We start from the raw sequence: 16,911 nt of genomic DNA, 5'->3' as shown, positions 1-16,911 counted from the left end.
GCAGTGCTGAGATTCAGTCTAGGCAGTCTGACCTCTGAATTTATGGCTTAACCTCTCTTATAACAGATAGGGAGAGAATTTGGAATGACTGAGCTCCTATGGTGGCTGGTGTGTACTGACTGCAGTTCTGGGACATGCTAATCAATGTTTAAGATCATCCCTGGCTAGTGTGGCTCAGTGGATTGAGTGCTGGCCTGCAAATGAAGGGGTCACCTTTTTGATTTCCAGTCAGGGCACATGCCTGGGTCACAAGGCCAGGTCCCTGGTAGGGGGCGCACAAGGGGCAATCACACATTACTGTTTCTCTCCCTGTCTTTCTCCTTCCGTTCTCCTCTCTCTAAAAATAAAAAAAAATCTTTAAAAGAAAGATCATTGTGTACCCTCCTGTGTACTATAGTGTCTGCAACTCATCCTGTTGGAGGTGTGACTATGTTCAACAGCACGCACTCCAGACTTCTTCTTTTTTGCACAAGGTCTGAACTCCATACTCTTCGCGATCAACATTGACAACAAGGATTTAAATGGGCAGAGTAAGTTTGCTCCTACAGTCTCAGACCTCTTAAAGGAGTCAACGCAGAATGTGACTTCCTTGCTGAAGGAATCCACGCAAGGAGTGAGCAGCCTATTCAGGGAGATCACGGCGTCCTCTGCTGTCTCCATCCTCATCAAACCTGATCAGGAGACTGACCCCTTACCCGTCATGCCCAAGCACATCGGTGCCGGTGAGCCGGAACAGGAGGTTGTGGGGCTTGGGCAACGGGCTACAGACCATGGCTGATGAGGGCACACCTCCTCACCTGAAAGTACCAAGGGGCATGAAATCTGATTTGCATTTGCATTTTCAGTTCACGCTTGTTTTTATTTTTTTATACTTAACTCTGAAAGGGATCTGAGAGCCTTATCTAGATGGGAAGATGATAGGGTAAAAGAGCAAGGAGCTCAGTCAGAGAAAGCTGAAAGGAAAGGTGTGATGGCCATGTGAAGTCAGACAAGGTTGGTCTTCATTCATTTATTCTTTTGTTCACTCATTCATTTGTTCACTTAATGAATTCTGTGTGCTAGTCAGTGAGCCAAATAAGAGAGATTACCAGCATTTGTCTTCCAGTCTTCTTTGGGATGGGTGAGGGTAGACATTTAATGACAGATTATACAAACAGTTAATTATCCTTCTGATAATTGGTATAGAAAGCAAGCATAGGATGTTGTGGAAAGTCTGTATTATTGGGCTTGCCTTTTTTGGTGGGGGAAGACATTCAAGTGGAGGCCAGGACAAGGGATTAATTAATTAATTAAGATTAATTTTGTGATGCACTTAGAACATTTCTCGGGCTTTCTGGACATACAGGATGTTGCTACAGCAAAATTGGAAATTTTTGGTTTAATACTTAGTGTTCTTAAAGCCCTTAAACAAGGCAGTAATCTCGGTCATCTCTTTGGGGATTAGTCACGATGGTGAAAGCTCAGAGTCTCATGGTGTCTTCGGTATGCACTGGCTTTCTCTGGTGCCCTCTCCTTCTCCTTCTCAGCTGGGGACCCAGCTGAGACCCCATGTGAATAATAGGGAAAAAGGACTGTTGAGGGCTTTGTAGTAGAGGCAACGGAATTTGTTTACCCAAAGCAGTAGTCTTTCCATTCATCTTGGGGACCCTGCTTTTGAAATCGTTTCAAGGTTGTAGTACACTAGTAAAGCACGTCATACCTTGCTTTAGATGAAATGGAGTTTGGGAATCAATTCAAAGTGTCTTACACCCAAGTTTGATGATTAAGATGGGTGAACAAACTGGCTTGTCTAAGTACTCATCCCAAGACAGTCTTAACTTCTATTTCCGTTTGACTTTGCTGTGTAACAAAAATGTTACAAAAATGTAGTGACCTAAAACAGCCATGATTTATTTAGTTTTTTTTATGATTCTGTGGCTTGGCAGATGGTTATTCTGCTGGTGTTACCTGGGCTCACTCATGGGGCTGCATTGAGCTGGTGGCTGAGCTGGAAGATCCAAGATGGCCCCACTTGTGTGTCTGGAATTGGTACTGACTGTTGGCTGGGGCATCTCAGGTTTTCTACACATGGCCTCTCATCCTCCAATAAGTTAAATCAGTTTTCTGCCATGGTACTTTTAGGGCAAGATTTCAAGAGGCTGGAGGACCTCTTGATGCCTAAACTCTAGAACTCATGCACTGTTATTTCTGTTACATTCCATTGGTAAAGGCAGAACATTAAGCCAGCCCAGATTCAAGAGGGTGGAGAAATAGATACTTCCCTTGAAGGCAGGGTAAAGTCCCATTGCAAAGGGGCTTATGCAGAGATGGGAGGAATTTGTGGTCCTCAAACAATTGACCCCAAACAATTGACCCCTGCAACCCCAAACAAGTTTTCTTGGTTTCATCTGCCAGCAATGAGAGTATTTTTCCAAGTGAAACAAAGAATCATTTTATTAATGATAACATTCTTTGAATCAAAGTGCTTGGAAGGATATTCAAAGTGCTTTGAATCAAAGTGCTTGATCTGTGGTATATTTTTTAAATTTATTTTTCAATTACAGTTGACGTACAATATTATATTAATTTCAGGTATACACATAGGTTAGACATTTACATACCTTATGAAGTGATCACCCCCAGTAAGTCTGGTACCCATCTGGCTCCATACACAGTTATTACAATGCTATTGACTATATTCCCTCTGCTGTACTTTACATCCCCACAACTATTTTTATAACTGGCAGTTTGTACTTCTTAATCTCTTTCACTATTTTCAACCATCCTCTCACCTTTCTCCTTTCTGACAACTGACAGTTTGCTCTCTATCTATGAGTCTGCTTATGTTTTGTTTGTTAGTTTTTTGTTGTTTTATTTTTTAGATTCCACATATAAGTGAAACCATATGGTATTTGTCTTTCTCTGTCTGACTTATTTCACTTGGCATAATACCCTCTGGGTCCATCCATATTGTCACAAACGGTCAGTTTTTGTTCTTTTTTTACGGCTGAGGAATGTTCCATTGTATGTATGTACTGCATAATTTTTATCTCTGTTTCTTGATGGACATTCAGGTTGTTTCCGTATCTTGGCTATTATAAATAATGTTGCAGTGAATGTAGGGGTGCATGTATCTTTTTGAATTTGTATTTTGGATTTTTTTCAGAAATGGAATTGCTGGTTATATGGTAGTTATATTTTTTAATTTTTGAGGCAACCCCACACTGTTTCCACAGTGGCTGCACCAGTTTCCAACCCCACCAACAGTGGGGCTCCCTGTTCTCTACACCCTCAGCAACACTTGTTTGTTTTGTATTGATGACAGGCATTCTGACAGGTGTGAAATGTTATCTCAGTGTAATTCTTATTTGCATTTCCCTGAGGGTTAGTGATGTTGAAAATCTTTTCATATGTTTATTGGCCACCTGTCATCCTCTTTGGAGAATGTCTATTCAGGCCCTCTGTTCAGTTTTTAATTTGATTATTTGGTTTTTGGTGTTAAGTTGTATGAGTTTCTTATATATTTTGGATATTAATCCCTCATCAGATATGTCATTGGTGAATATCTTCTCCCATTTGGTAGGTTGTCTTCTTGTTTTGTTGATGGTTTTCTTCACTGTGTAAAAACTTTTTAGTTTTAATGCATTCTCATTTATTTATTTTTTCTTTTGTTTGCTTGAAGAGATATATCTAAAAATTGTTTAAGTCAGAAGTAGAGGTCATTTTGCTTAGTCTCCTGTAAACAGATGTTTTACCAAGGATTTAAAAAATGTCTGAATTTAGCTTACCATTCATTTGTCAGTAGAGTAGTAGAGGATTTTCCACAACCCAGAGTCACGATGGCTGGATCATCCCCTTATCTTGCTTACCGTTTCTTATACCATATCTTGTCTTCTGTCAGATGCCAGATGTAAAAAGGAACGGAAGAAGAAAAAGAAGGTGACCAACATTATCTCATTTGATGATGAGGACGATGAGCATAACGCTGGTGATGGTTTTAAAAAGATACCTGGGACTGGGGAGAGCTCGGAGGAGAACTCTGACCGCTCCTCCGTCAATATCATGTCAGCCTTTGAAAGCCCCTTTGGGCCTAATTCCAATGGAAGTCAGAGCAGCAACTCGTGGAAAATTGATTCACTGTCTTTGAATGGGGAGTTTGGGTACCAGAAGCTTGATGTAAAAAGCATCGATGATGAAGATGTGGATGAAAACGAGGATGATGTGTACGTGTCGGGAAGGAAGCACATGAGCCACTCAGAGTCACCTGAGAAGTGAGTTCCACTTGAGATTTTAACGAAGGGTGGTACATTAACTGCTTTCTCATTCTGTAGTATTGGGTGAAATGAGGGTGCGGCTTTCATATTTGTTTAGGGCATCTTTCACTTATCAGGTCTTGATTTAGGAGAAAGGGGCGTTATTAGCTTGCTGAGAACTGAGTGGGGAAGGGAGTGTATTTGAAGGTACTTGTTAAAAATTAGGGTCAAGATGTGTGCCTGAAATTTTTTGCTTTACATATACATGTTTCATTTTTGTTTTATAGATTTTCCTCCTATCTTTAACCTGCCACTTAGCAGAGGAAGCTCAGGAGGAAGGCAGGGTTATTCCAGAAAGTAGTCATGGGCTGGTAATTTCTGTGTTTGTCTGCAGGGGTGTGAATAGCAGTAATTGGCCCCCACTTGCTGCGTTAATTTAACAGTGGAGTTGCTGTGGGTTTATGCCTGGGGAACGGGCTTGATGCATGTGAAGGCATAAAGCAAAAAAGTGTAGCTGAGAGCTTGAATTTTGGCATCTAGACAACCTGGGTCCTCATTTACTAGCCCCATGGCTTAGGCTGGATGAGGTCTGACAAGTTACTTTACCTCTCAGAGTCTCAAGCCTCCGCGAAGTAATAGGATACTAAGTGTGGGCCTGTCCGCACAGGTGCTGGCACACGGAGAAAGACAACACAGGTCAGCTGTGCTGTCACAGTACTCTTGTAATAATTCCTAAGCTTGGTTTTGCTCTTCATGCCAAATAAATCAGTTACCACCTCTTCACTTAGGTGTTACAGCGCATAATACCATCCTAATCATGGCTGACTTCAAAACCAGCCTGTTGCTGCACAGGGCCTGGCCCTGAGCAGGTCTGCCTAGGGCCAGCTGGAGTGCGTGGGTTATTGACTTCATGTAGGAAAGATTTCACAACACGAGTCCAAGTTACTATGAGGATATATTTATTAAAGCTGGGGACTTAAGATACAAGGAAGGGCTTAGCATAGAAAAAGCAACAAGAGAGCCTAGGCTGGGCTGCCTTAGCTCAGCCTGGGGAAGTCAGAGAAAAGGGGGCTTTGGGAGGAGAGAGGCTCAGGGGATTAGCCCAGGACAAACTGCCAGCTGCTTATTTCTTTAGAGTTTAGGAGACATGTGTCTGTGAAGAAAGAAGTGGGGAGGTGGTGGGGCGGCTGTTGGTGGTGGGTAAGAAAGGAAGGGCTGGACTCTTCGTCTTGAGGCTTTTATCTCTCTCTTATAGGCTGGAATCTTGGGGGAAGTCTAAGGGGAGGGTTTTTTTTTTTTTTGCTGGGCTTTCTTTTTTTTCTTTCTTTTTAAAAAAATATATTTTATTGATTATGCCATTATAGTTGTTCTTTTTTTTTTACAGTGGTTCTAATTCTCCCCTTCATTCCCCTCCACCCTGCATACCCCCTCCCCCACCATTCCCCCCCTTTAGTTTATGTCCAGGTGTCTCAAGGTCTTTAGATTCTATATTTCCCCCACTATTCTCGCCCTCCCCCCTGCCTATTTTCTACCTACCGTATATGCTACTTAGTATCTGTACCTTCTCCCCCCTTCTTCTCCTCCCACTCCCCTGTTGCTAACGCTCCATGTGATCTCCATTTCTATGGTTCCACTCCTGCTCTAGCTGTCCTCTTAGTTTGCTTTTTTTTAGGTGTGGTTGTTAATAACTGTGAGTTTTCTGTCCTCTCACTGTTCATATTTTTATCTTCTTTTTCTTAGCTAAGTCCCTTCCTTTAACATTTCATATAATAAGAGCTTGGTGATGATAAACTCCTTGAATTTGATCTTATCTGAGAAGCACTTTATCTGCCCTTGCATTCGAAATGAAAGCTTTGCTGGATAAAAACAGTCTTGGATGTAGGTCCTTGCCTTTCATGACTTGGAATGCTTCTTTCCAGCCCCTTCTTGCCTGGAAGGTCTCTTTTGAGAAATCAGCTGACAGTCTGATGGGAACTCCTTTTTAAAAAAAGTATTTTATTTATTTATCTCTAAAGGGGAAGGGAAGGAGAGAGGGAGAGAAATATCAATGTATGGTTGCCTTTCGTGGGTCCCCTTCCGGGAACTTGCCTGCAACCCAGGCATGTGCCCTGACTGGGAATCGAACTGCGATTGTGTGGTTCTCAGGCCCGCGCTCAATCCACCGAGCCACACCAGCCAGGGTTGATGGGAACTCCTTTGTAGGTGACTGTCCCCTTATCTCTTGCTGCTTCTAGGATTCTCTCCTTCATTTTCATCTTGGCTAATGTAATTATGATGTGCCTTGGTGTGTTCCTCCTTGGGTCCAACTTCTTTGGGACTCTCTGAGCTTCCTGGACTTCCTGGAAATCTATTGCCTTTGCCAGATTGGGGAAGTTCTCCTTTATTAATTTGTTCAGATAAGTTTTCCACTTGCTCTGTTGCTTCTCCTTCTGGTACCCCTATAATTTGAATGTTGGAATGTTTAAAGATGTCCTGGAAGTTCCTAAGCTTCTCCTCATCTTTTTGAATTCTTGTTTCTTCATGTTTTTCTATTTGGTCATTTTTTTCTTCCTTCTGGTCCACTCCCTTGATTTGAGTCCCGGTTTCCTTTCCATCACTATTGGTTTCCTGTGCATTTCCCTTTATTTCAATTAGTTTAGCCTTCATGTGTCCCTCTAATTTGTGACTAAAATCGACCAGTTCAGTGAGCATCCTGATCACCGTTTTGAACTGATCATAGTTTTGAACTATGTATCGGATAGGTTGGCTATTTCTTGGTCACTTAGAGTTATTGGCTCCGGGGCTTTGAGCTGTTCTTCTACTTGAGCCATAATGTTTTGGTCTGTTTGCACCTGTTATGTATGAGGGGCAGAACCCTAGGTGTTCACCAGGGCGGGGCAACTCAGTCGCTGAGTTGTGACACTGTATGTGGGGGCGGGGTCAGAGAGGAGCAATGGTGGTCCCCTCTGCTGCTTCCCTTTGCTGGGGCCTGTGCGGTCTGTCTCACTGCTCGCTTCTTCTCCTAGTTTATCGGTCCGGTTGCATGGTTAGTTGTTGTCGGACTTCTGTATAGTTCAATTTTATGTATTTTGGCTGCATTTTTGTTACTGAAACTTTGTTGACTTTAAACTTGGTTGTGAGAGGAGGCACAGTGTTTCTGCCTACGCCTTCATCTTGGCGGAAGTCTATTTTCTGAGCTTTCTTAAACCTGGCAATTGGGTCTTGAACCTTGGGTCGGCCTCCCATGCGGAGCTCACTTCCCACAGTTATCTTTCCATTGTGGCGGAATCGGTGCGTGCCTCAGGGGAGGGTTTTAGCTGAATGTGCATCACTTCTCCAGGTGTGCCCTTTCAGGGCCTGGTCTCCCCTGACTGGTCAGTGACAGGGCGGGGGGCTTTTAGTTATTGCAGTTGGTTCTGGTTTTGCTGCTTTACTGGGACTGGAACTGAAAACCACTGGGTCCTAGATGTCATCTCCAGGGATGAAAGGCCAGGGAGGAAAGGTTACCCTGGAGGTGAGGTCCTTGTTTTCCTAGTTTTGCCCCCTGTCAGGCCCTGGGAGCCTTCTGCCCTGGTGACCCTCTTTACTTGGCTGTAAATTCCTTGGCCACTGTGTTCAGCTGTCTCAGTTTCCCTGTTCCGCTTGCCAAACAATTTCCCCAGCTTCTTACTATCCTGTCTCAAGCCCATGAGAGTGAAATAGATATATCGAGATCCCATTTTACGATTAAGGGGCACAGTGTGTCTTAGCCCTAAGCTTTTCAGTTTCTTGTTGTTTTAATAGGAGTTTTTATTTTCTTTCTCATGAGACTATGCCTGTTTCTGTTTTTGTTCCCCTGGTCCTCATTCACACAGATACCTGTATTACCTTAGTAGTGTTACCTTATTGATAGGCTGGGGTATGCCAGATGCTACAAGCTAGGTATATACCTTATCCTAATCCTTAGGTTGGTGGATATCACCCCCACTTGATGGATGAAAGAATAGGATTCATAGAGAGTTGAGGTTTGTCAAAACATTGGGCAAAGCTGGGGTTAAGGTTAAATTATGCTACATTCCATAGCTTGTACAGATGTGGGTGAAGTAGGTTTATAGTTGTGAGTATGGGAAGTAACACAGTAATTAATAAGTAAAAATACAAGAATAAACTCTCCCATATTCACACCTATAAATCTACTTTTGTCACCCCTGTACTCTTGAATATTTTCCATGTTTCTCCATAACCCTGGACATTGATTGGTTGATTTACAGTCAGATCAATGTGTCATGATTTGCTAAAGGTTCCCCCACCGTTGAGTATTTAGGTTGTTGGCATCTTCGTTTTCGCTTTCTGAAATAAACATTTCCACGCACAAGGCTTTCCCCTCCTCAGATACTTGTTAGAATCGCTTCCCTGCAGCTTGTTCCACTGACCAGCTGCGGATGTTTCTCTTCCTGGGATCCAGGCCCTGTGATAGGCTGTGTGAGTCAGGGTTCTCCAGAGAAGCAGGATCAGTGGAGTGTGTGTGTCTCTGTGTCTTTACCTAGAGATTTATTTTAAGGAATTGGCTCACATGATCATGGAAGTGTGGCAGGTCCGGAATCGGCAGGGTGGGCTGGCAGGCCGAGACCCGAGGAAGAATTGCAGCGCGAGGGCAAGGCTGTCTGCTGGCAGAATTTCCTCTTTGCGGAACCTCAGTCTTTCTCTATTAACTGATTGGATGAGGCCCACCCAAACTGTGGAGGGTAGTCTGCTTTGCTTAAAGACTACTGATTTAAATGCTAATGTTATCTGAAAAAATACCTTTCCAGGGACATCTAGAATAGCATTTGATCATATGTCTGGTACTATGGCATAGCCAAGTTAACCCTTAAAACGAACCATCACACTTTTAGTCTTAATCAGGGCCTTCTAGGAAATGCCACTTGCATTCTATGTCTCTGTAGGTGAGTGCATCTCTAATAAGTCGATTCACTTCATGGGTCCTTATTGGCCTCAAACACAGTCATTTCTTTTCCTAGTGGACTGGTAGCATGGCTGGGAGTATGGAGGGGAGGTCACCTTGCAAGCCAAGGTAGCTGCTGGCATTGTGATGTGTGAAACACAGAACAGTGCAGGGTGGCCTTCACAGAGGCCTGGCCCTTGGGGGCCACCGAGCCTCCTGAAGACTATGGACAGCCTCTCCTGGTGTAAAGGGGGGTCTCGAGCGAACATTCTGCAGAGGTCTTGGGGAGAGAGCAGAGGAATGATGAAGTGGCCTCTTGAGTAAAACTTTCATTTTGATTCTAAGATCATGTTCACTTGAAAGGTCTAGAAGCCTGGAAGGGCCAGAACTTGAGTAGTTTCACGGTGTGTCTAGGTCTGTGAAGCTGCCAGGTCAGGCCAGGAGGAGCACGCAGTGTGGGCCGCCGCGGCCTCTGGCAGCGTCACTGCTGTGGTCACTTTGTAAGATGCTCTGTTGGCCAAAAGTTGGGGGTTTTTTTGCCTGTAAGCTAGCAATTAAACCACTTCTTTGATGACTGAGGAAAATCTTACTGACATCCCTCCTACCACAATATTTACAAGTGCTAGCTTTAATTTTTGTCTTTTTTAAAAGAGGGTAATACCTTTATTATAGAAAGGAGTTTTTCTATCATTTCATATCTGTCCCATGACGCCAGTAGGGGAGTGGGGTGTAATTCAGAAAGAATTACAAATATATGGAAAAATGTTGTACCTCACTAGCAATTAAGCAAATGCAAAGTGAAACCAGATATCGTGATAGACCTGTCATATTTGCCAGGATTTTAAGTGAGAACTGGAAAAAAAAGGTGAACCCTGGCTCAGTGCCCTGGGAGTCGCTTGTTCTCAAGGTGTCCTCAGGCTTGGCGTCTCCTGGGCACACAGTGGGCATTACCTGGGGTGAAAGATGTGGCAGGGCCCGGCACAGGGGCATCCTCATAGACAGCTGGTAGTGCTGACAGCCCTCTGGGAAAACTGTCCGACACAAGGCCAGCAGCCTTAAGAATGCTTGTCTTACTTGATTCAGCAATTACACTACCAGGGACCTACTCTGAGGGCAGTCCCAGGAAAAAGGTTGCTGCATCTAGATACCAAAGCCCTTACTTAGAGAAGCAAAACATTGGAACTGACCTAAATATGCAACTCAGGGGAACAGTTAACAGAATATTCCATTGTTTAAACCTTAACATCTTTAAAAAAAAATTATTTATTTATTTCTAGAGAGAGGGGAAGGAAGGGAGAAAGAGAGGGAGAGAAACATCAATGTGTGGTTGCCTCTCACATGCCCCGTACTGGGGACCTGGTCCACTACCCAGGCATGTGCTCTGACTGGGAATTGAACTGGTGACCATTTGGTTCTCAGGCCGGCACTCAATCCACTGAGCCACACCAGCCAGAGCTAAACCTTCAGATCGTAATGTTTAGGATCTTAAACCTCTTAAATGAAATTTAAGAGTATCCAAGTAGTATGAAGATGAACTTGTTAATTAGTATTGAATGAGAAAAGCCAAATATAAAATTCTACATTTAGTTTCATTATGACCTTGTAAAGAAAAGTATGTATGAGAAAGAAAAGAAAAACACTAAGGAAATAGTGTCTAAATCAACTGTGCTTTGAGTAGTGTGGCTTTGGGTATATGTTTTTCCCCTTTTTTTTTAAATTTTCATGGTTTTTTAAACGTGTTTCACTTTTCTAATGAAAAGCAACAGGTGCTATTATGTTTTTAAGCCAATGTTGGCACCATATTCTGAATTGCTCTCTGCCTCAGGAATCGCTTCATTGTAACTTATTTTAGAGGTGGTGGCTCTTGGCCACTTTTACTTGGCCTCCCAACCTCAGCTGCTGGGGCCTGGCTTCGCCTCACACCCTGCATATGTTGCTGGGAAGTGGCAGGGTTTCCCCTCCGAAGCAGCAGAAAATCCCACCCCCCTGGAGCAAGTGCAGTGTTGCAGGGAGGACTGGTGGTTTGGCTGCGTTCTCCTGAGGGTGCCCTGACCACCCTGTCACCTGCTGCGGGATTGGAGCCCTGTGAGAGCGCGTCTGTACAGATTCTAGGGCACAGCCAAGTTCATCTAAGAACTGGACTTCCTCTTTTGACCCCTAGAGTGCCATCTGAGAGTCCTATTGTATGTGTTACCTGCGGGATTAAATGAAACATTTTGCAAAATTCTGTGGACTTTTGATCTGTGCCAGTTGTATGACAAAAAGCTGGGGAGGGCTGAGGGCAGAGTGTCTGCATGAAGGTGTCTGACAAAAGGAGGCGGCCAACTGCGCCCGTGGGCCAAACCCCCTCAAGCTAGGAATGGTTGGCTGTTAAAAAACAAACAAAAAACCCAAAGAAAAGTAAGTGTGGCCACAAGGCCTAAAATGTTTTCAATCTGTTTGTTTAAAAAAAATTGGTGGATTCCTGCTCTAAAGAAAGAAAGAAAAACTCTTTGCGTCATGTCATGGTAGACAGTAGGCACGAGGTGTGGGAAGGCACACAGTGGGATGTGGGACCTGTGCTTGAGCCCCCACACGCCTTGGTCTGTCCTCAAGGCTGACTATTTTGGACCCAAATCCCAGAATCTCTGAGTTCCCCCCCGCCTCCTTCCTCCTTCCCTTTCCTCCACACTTCCCTCACCCTTTTCTCTCCTTCTCCTCCTCCCTCCCTTCCCCTATTAAGTAGGTATGATTATGATCAGATTTGTTCTTTACACCTGAGTTACAAGGTGATTTTATAGTCTCTAAACTACTACACAAATATATAGTAGTAGTATCCCAGTATCTATTAGTGTTTTCTAATTGCCCAGAGGCAAACGTTGCTGTGGGCCAGGAGTGTCTCAAATGTAAGTGAGGCAGCCTGGTATTAATTACAAAGCTCATACAGGTTCAGTGACGTATAACAGATCGAGTGAGCCTGGTTAGTATTTGAGCTGACTTCCTTTCTTGGAAGGGACCCAGACAGGATCTGGTCTGATTCTGTCCTTTTACCCGAGAGGGTCTGAGAACCAGTCAGGCCCAGTGATGCCAGCCCAAGGTCATGTGACTGCCATTGTTTCAGACCCTGGAACACACCATGCTTCTTCCTTCAGCACTGTGCACATGCTGTTCCTTCCCCCTCTGTCTCTCTTGTCCTGCCTCTTCACTCAGGTAGCTCTTGTGCTTCCTTCAGCCCTTGCTCCAGACTTACTCTCTTCCAGGAAGCCTTCCATGACCTTCCTGACCAACCACAAAGCTGAGCTGCCATTTTATACCTTCTAGTGGGATTATTTGATTCATGTCTGTGTCCTCAGCAGGCTAAAAGCTCTATGAGTGTAGGATAAACACCATGTGCCGGCTCTTTTGCCAGCACAAAATGTATGTGCTGCACACTGCCTGGCATATAGTAGGTACTCAGTAAATAGTGGCTGAAAGAACAAGCGCCAAGGGTCTGGCTCTGGACCCTATCTCCTGCCTCCTGCCTGCATCTCCTGCTATACCCAGCCCCCTCCATGGCCTGGTTAGTTTCCAAGAAAGCTCGTGGGAGGCCCAGTGGTTGCTTGTGGTGGTCTGAGCCCTCAGGGGCCCTTTGCCCTTTCACACAGTTGTATTCTTTCACCATAGGCCACTGGACGGGAACACCTGCCTCTCCCAGATGCACAGCTGGGCTCCACTGCAGGTGCTGCATGGCGACACCGACGTGCTCTTTCCGGTCAGCGGAGTGGGCTCCTTCAGCCCTGCAGGTAGGTGTTTTCTGACTGCTCTTTTCCTCCAGTACAGGCTTTGGTTCTAAGAACTGCAGGAGTGTCTGGGTCACCTCTGCCAGTGGGAGTGGGAACAGGAGGCCTGGGGCTCAGAGCCAGAGGGCCTGTTGTTGAGATTCAGAGTGACTGAGGGTTTGGCTTCCTTTCTTGTGGACCTGGGTATGTTGAGGTACTCTCACCTGAGTGACTGCTGGGCAGAATGAGCTGGCACGTCACCAGGGAGCCTTCTAGTCTATTTCTTTTCTTGCCAGTGATTGTTGAACTTGGTTGTGTATAGGCTGACCACAAGTGATGACCACTATTTTTGCCACTTAGGAGAAGGGAGATCACAGAACCCATAGCTATAAAGGCCCTGGCACCCTCTGTAGCCAAGTGCTTGGGGGTTAGGGAGTAGCTCGCTTAAAACCTGCCTATGGAGTGAATAAGCAGTTCTGACCTGTTGCCTGCTTGTTGAGTAACTTGTGTGGTTTGCTGTCGCCTTCCCTAGCTGGGGCAGGGCCCGGGAGTGGTGGCGGGGGCACGTGCAGGAGCCCAGTCCGCCCAGAAGAGCGGGTGTGCCGTGCCACACTGACGGGGCCTGCCACTTCCCCACAGCACCACCAGGGCAGCGGGGCCTCAGTTCCCCCAACCCCCACCCGCCAAGTCCCCTTCTTGTCTTCCCAGGGCCAGGTTTAAGAAACTGTAACAGGGGCTCACCAACTGCTCAGGAAGCTGCTGACCTGCGCTGGATGACAGAAAGTTGTACTTGTCACTGTGCAAGGAATAGAGACCCACTCAAACTAGCTCAAGTGGAGGGGGCGGGGCCGCTGACTGGCACTGGCAGCTGTTGAGACTGGGGGTCAGATCAGGCGCAGCTCTGGGAAGTTGCGGGAACTGGAGCAGGGTACTGCTCTTGAGCAGCACATTCCTGGTTTACACGGAGGTTAATGTACATGCGTGGCTAAGTGACTCATGTCTGCTGGGCTAGTCTCCTTTTCTGGAAAGTGGACGGCAGTGGTAATGTGGCCAACACTTACGAAGCCCTTGAAGCGAGTCCAGGACTGTGAGGCAGTGGTCCACAACCCGTTTCGGCACCAGGGACCAGTTTCCTGGAAGACAGTTCTTCTACGGACGGACGGGGGTGGGGGGCACAGATGGTTTTGGGGTGACTCAAGCACGTTACATTCAAGCTCACCTCGTGCCGTGTGGCTTGGTTCCTAACAGGCCTGGACCAGTACCGGTACCGTGGCCTGGAGGTTGGGACCCCTGCTGGAAGGTGACTGACTGGATAAACTCATTCATTCATTCTTGACCACAGCCTAGGAGGAAGGGGGAGTCGTTCTGTTATCACCTTCCTCTCAGATCTGTGGTGAAGATTCCCCAAGTGCCTGTGGAAAAGGGTGCAGCTCACTGCTGGCGTTGCTGCAGTGCTGTGCCAGGGCATCCTGTGGGCAGCCGCGGGCCTGGGAGCTGGGCCTGGAACCGAGAGGACCCTCCACCTGGCAAGGTCCAGCCGTCTTTCTCATTCTGTGCCCCACACTTCTGTACGGGGATCTGCCCCCGTTTCCTCTCTGCTGGTCTGTCTGTGTTCCCTTGTCAGGTTGACTCTCTCTCCTTTTGGCCTGTACTTGGCTGAGGTGCCGACACCATTGGCTCAGCCCTGTGACCTTCCATCCCAGCACTTCTCTCTGGGTCTCAGTGGAAATCTCCAAGAGAGGTGGGCAGTCCGGCAGGCCTTGCTCATGTCTGCAGGCTGGGCTGCACTGTTCCCTCCTTTCACTCAGGGGCCTGTCCTGGGTTGCTTTGCCTACTACCCATGCAGTGGCAATGCAGATGTGGGCAGAATGACTGAGATGGGGGCGGGGCTTTGCAGAGAGCAGGAGATCCTGTGCAAGTCTAGGACGCTGGAGAGCTTCTAGGGTTTGTCCGTGGCTTTCAAGTCATGGCCCAGGTTCCCATTCACCTGGTCCTGCTCCCCAGTGGAGGGACCTTTCAGCTGGGTTGTGAAGTATTACTGGGATGTCGGGTGCCCGCACTAGACAGTCCGTTTTGTTTCTGGTGGCTTTTCCACCTCTTAACTGGGCTTCTCTAACTGCCAGATGCTGGGGGAGGATGGCTGGCTGCTCCAGGACGCTGTTCGGCATTCAAATTGGCGTTTAGTCCTACAGAACCCAGCAGTCTTCCTCCCTCTGTACCCTTGCCAGAGATGCCGGTGGGAGCCAGTCTGCCACCTTTTTATTTTACTACATTAACAAAGCTGTCAGGAGTCTTGGAAGCTTGTGATCGCCTGAGGGGCGAATGTCAGTAAGAACATGGCATTGGGAGAAAAATTATCCTCAGGCTGCACGAAGACTCTAGAACCAGAGCTGGGGGAATCTGTCACCTGAGTGGAATGCCAAGCTGCATCAAGTCCCCCCTGGCCTGACGCCCCATCTCCATGGCAGGCACGTGGCCCAGCTGGTGCCAGGCCCGGCCTGCCTTTAGGGGGACCCTCTCCTGGGCAGCACTGGGCACAGCCAAGAATTTATCTGACTCCTTCTCTTTCCCTCCATTTCTGACTAGTGTTCCTTTGGATTGACACCCCCCAGTGGAGCCTGTTAACCTGTTCTCTCTCAGTGAGGCCCCGGGGCCATTTTGTGTAGTCAGTGGTGACTTTGCACACAGAAGGTTCCTACCGTAGGAGACTTGCCCATCATCGTTGAAAACGTTAGTGCCTCTGCTGTCACTGCCTTTGGGATGTTTAGAGAGAGAGGGAGAGAGGGAGGAGAATAAAAATGGGGAGAGGGACACAGCGGGGAAGGGTGGATGTTTTGGTAGCTAAGTCTAGGGAGGGAGAAAGCAGCAGAGAAAGGAACCCTGAACACAGAATCTTTATCCTTCTGAATGTCAGAAGAGGTGTTTCTGTGTATCAGGGCTGTGCTTCGAATTTCTCAGGTGAGGGAGGGGCTCAGCTAAGGGTGATGCCAGACCAGGGTCACATGAGTCCCTGAGAAGCAGGTGGAGGATTGGACACGCTGTCATTCCTAGGGCGTGTATATTACCTTCAGCAGAGCAAAGCATCTTTACCTACCTGTGTTTCTTTGAGGCTGGAAGGGAAAGACCACCCCGAAGTTCTTTTTACCCGAGAAGGACCAGTGGGGTGAACAAAGCCCCTGTGACTACTCACTGCTCGTGGGAAACCTGTGCTGCCCGGCCCTCACTGCAGGGCCTGCTTTTACTGCTGGGCTGAGCGAGTGCAGAGGCAATTTCCGGTGGGTGCAGTTCATTAGCAACCTCAGGCCCTCAGCTCCGCCCGTCCCATCAGGTTGTATGGTCTTAAGCTTCTCGTCCAGACATTGGGTCTCAGGAGTTGCTTGTTGAGGGTGAGGAGGGTCTGTGGTAGCATTGTTTTGACCTGAGATGGTTGAGTTGAGAGCTTTGCTCCCGGGACTAAGTTTACTGTTGGGAATGTCAGGAAACTATTGACCATGGGGCCTGTATTGTGTGGTTTCCACCCCCATTACGTAGGTCATGTGCTACTTAGGACTCCTGGGTTTCTTTGCTCAGTTAGTGGGTGATGCTGTTCTGCATCAGCACTGTTCCAGGCTCCGGGCGTCCAAAGGTGAGTCCCTCCTGGAGTTTTGCAGCGAGATGGAGACAGGGAACATCACTTGAATCACCTGATATAAAGGAGAAAGGAATGAATGGGGGAAGTGTGTACCTTGAATGCTTTCACCACCCTGTTCTAACAGCCCATCTCCTGCCTGGGCTATAGCAGAGGGGCTTCCCGACAGCCTTCTCCACTTCTGTTCCTGGCCCCGGCCCCGGCCCCATCCATTCTTCTTTCAGCAGCCAGAGTGCTTTTATAGAACACAGATCAGCTTGCCTTTTTCCCCTGTTCCGAAATCCAGGTAGGATAAAATAATTCTGGCATAAAATCCAGAATCCTCACTGTGGCTGCCCAGGCCCCAGCTTGCTCCAGCAGCTTCATCTCCTCCCATTTCCCTTTCCTCAGTGTCCCAGCCACACTGCTCTG

The 16,911-nt window shown here is 46.8% G+C and overlaps 1 protein-coding gene across 2 annotated transcripts in view; it reads left to right on the top strand.

Moving 5' to 3' along the window:
* The window catches only part of SNX29 (sorting nexin 29), a 560,470-nt gene that overhangs the window by 75,779 nt on the left and 467,780 nt on the right, over positions 1–16,911 (top strand). For both annotated transcript variants that reach the window (XM_037068993.1, XM_037068994.1), the window contains 3 exons: positions 474–722; positions 3,881–4,250; positions 12,778–12,896. In XM_037068993.1, the coding sequence (XP_036924888.1) occupies positions 474–722; positions 3,881–4,250; positions 12,778–12,896 (738 nt within the window). The remainder of the gene's footprint in view (positions 1–473; positions 723–3,880; positions 4,251–12,777; positions 12,897–16,911) is intronic.

Source organism: Sturnira hondurensis, unplaced genomic scaffold (genome assembly GCF_014824575.4).
Source record: "Sturnira hondurensis isolate 20B ecotype Veracruz unplaced genomic scaffold, ASM1482457v3 Scaffold0018337, whole genome shotgun sequence".
NCBI classification, from domain to species: Eukaryota; Metazoa; Chordata; class Mammalia; order Chiroptera; family Phyllostomidae; genus Sturnira; species Sturnira hondurensis.
Note: the sequence above shows the minus strand (reverse complement) of the source record. Positions and strands in the feature narration are given on the sequence as shown.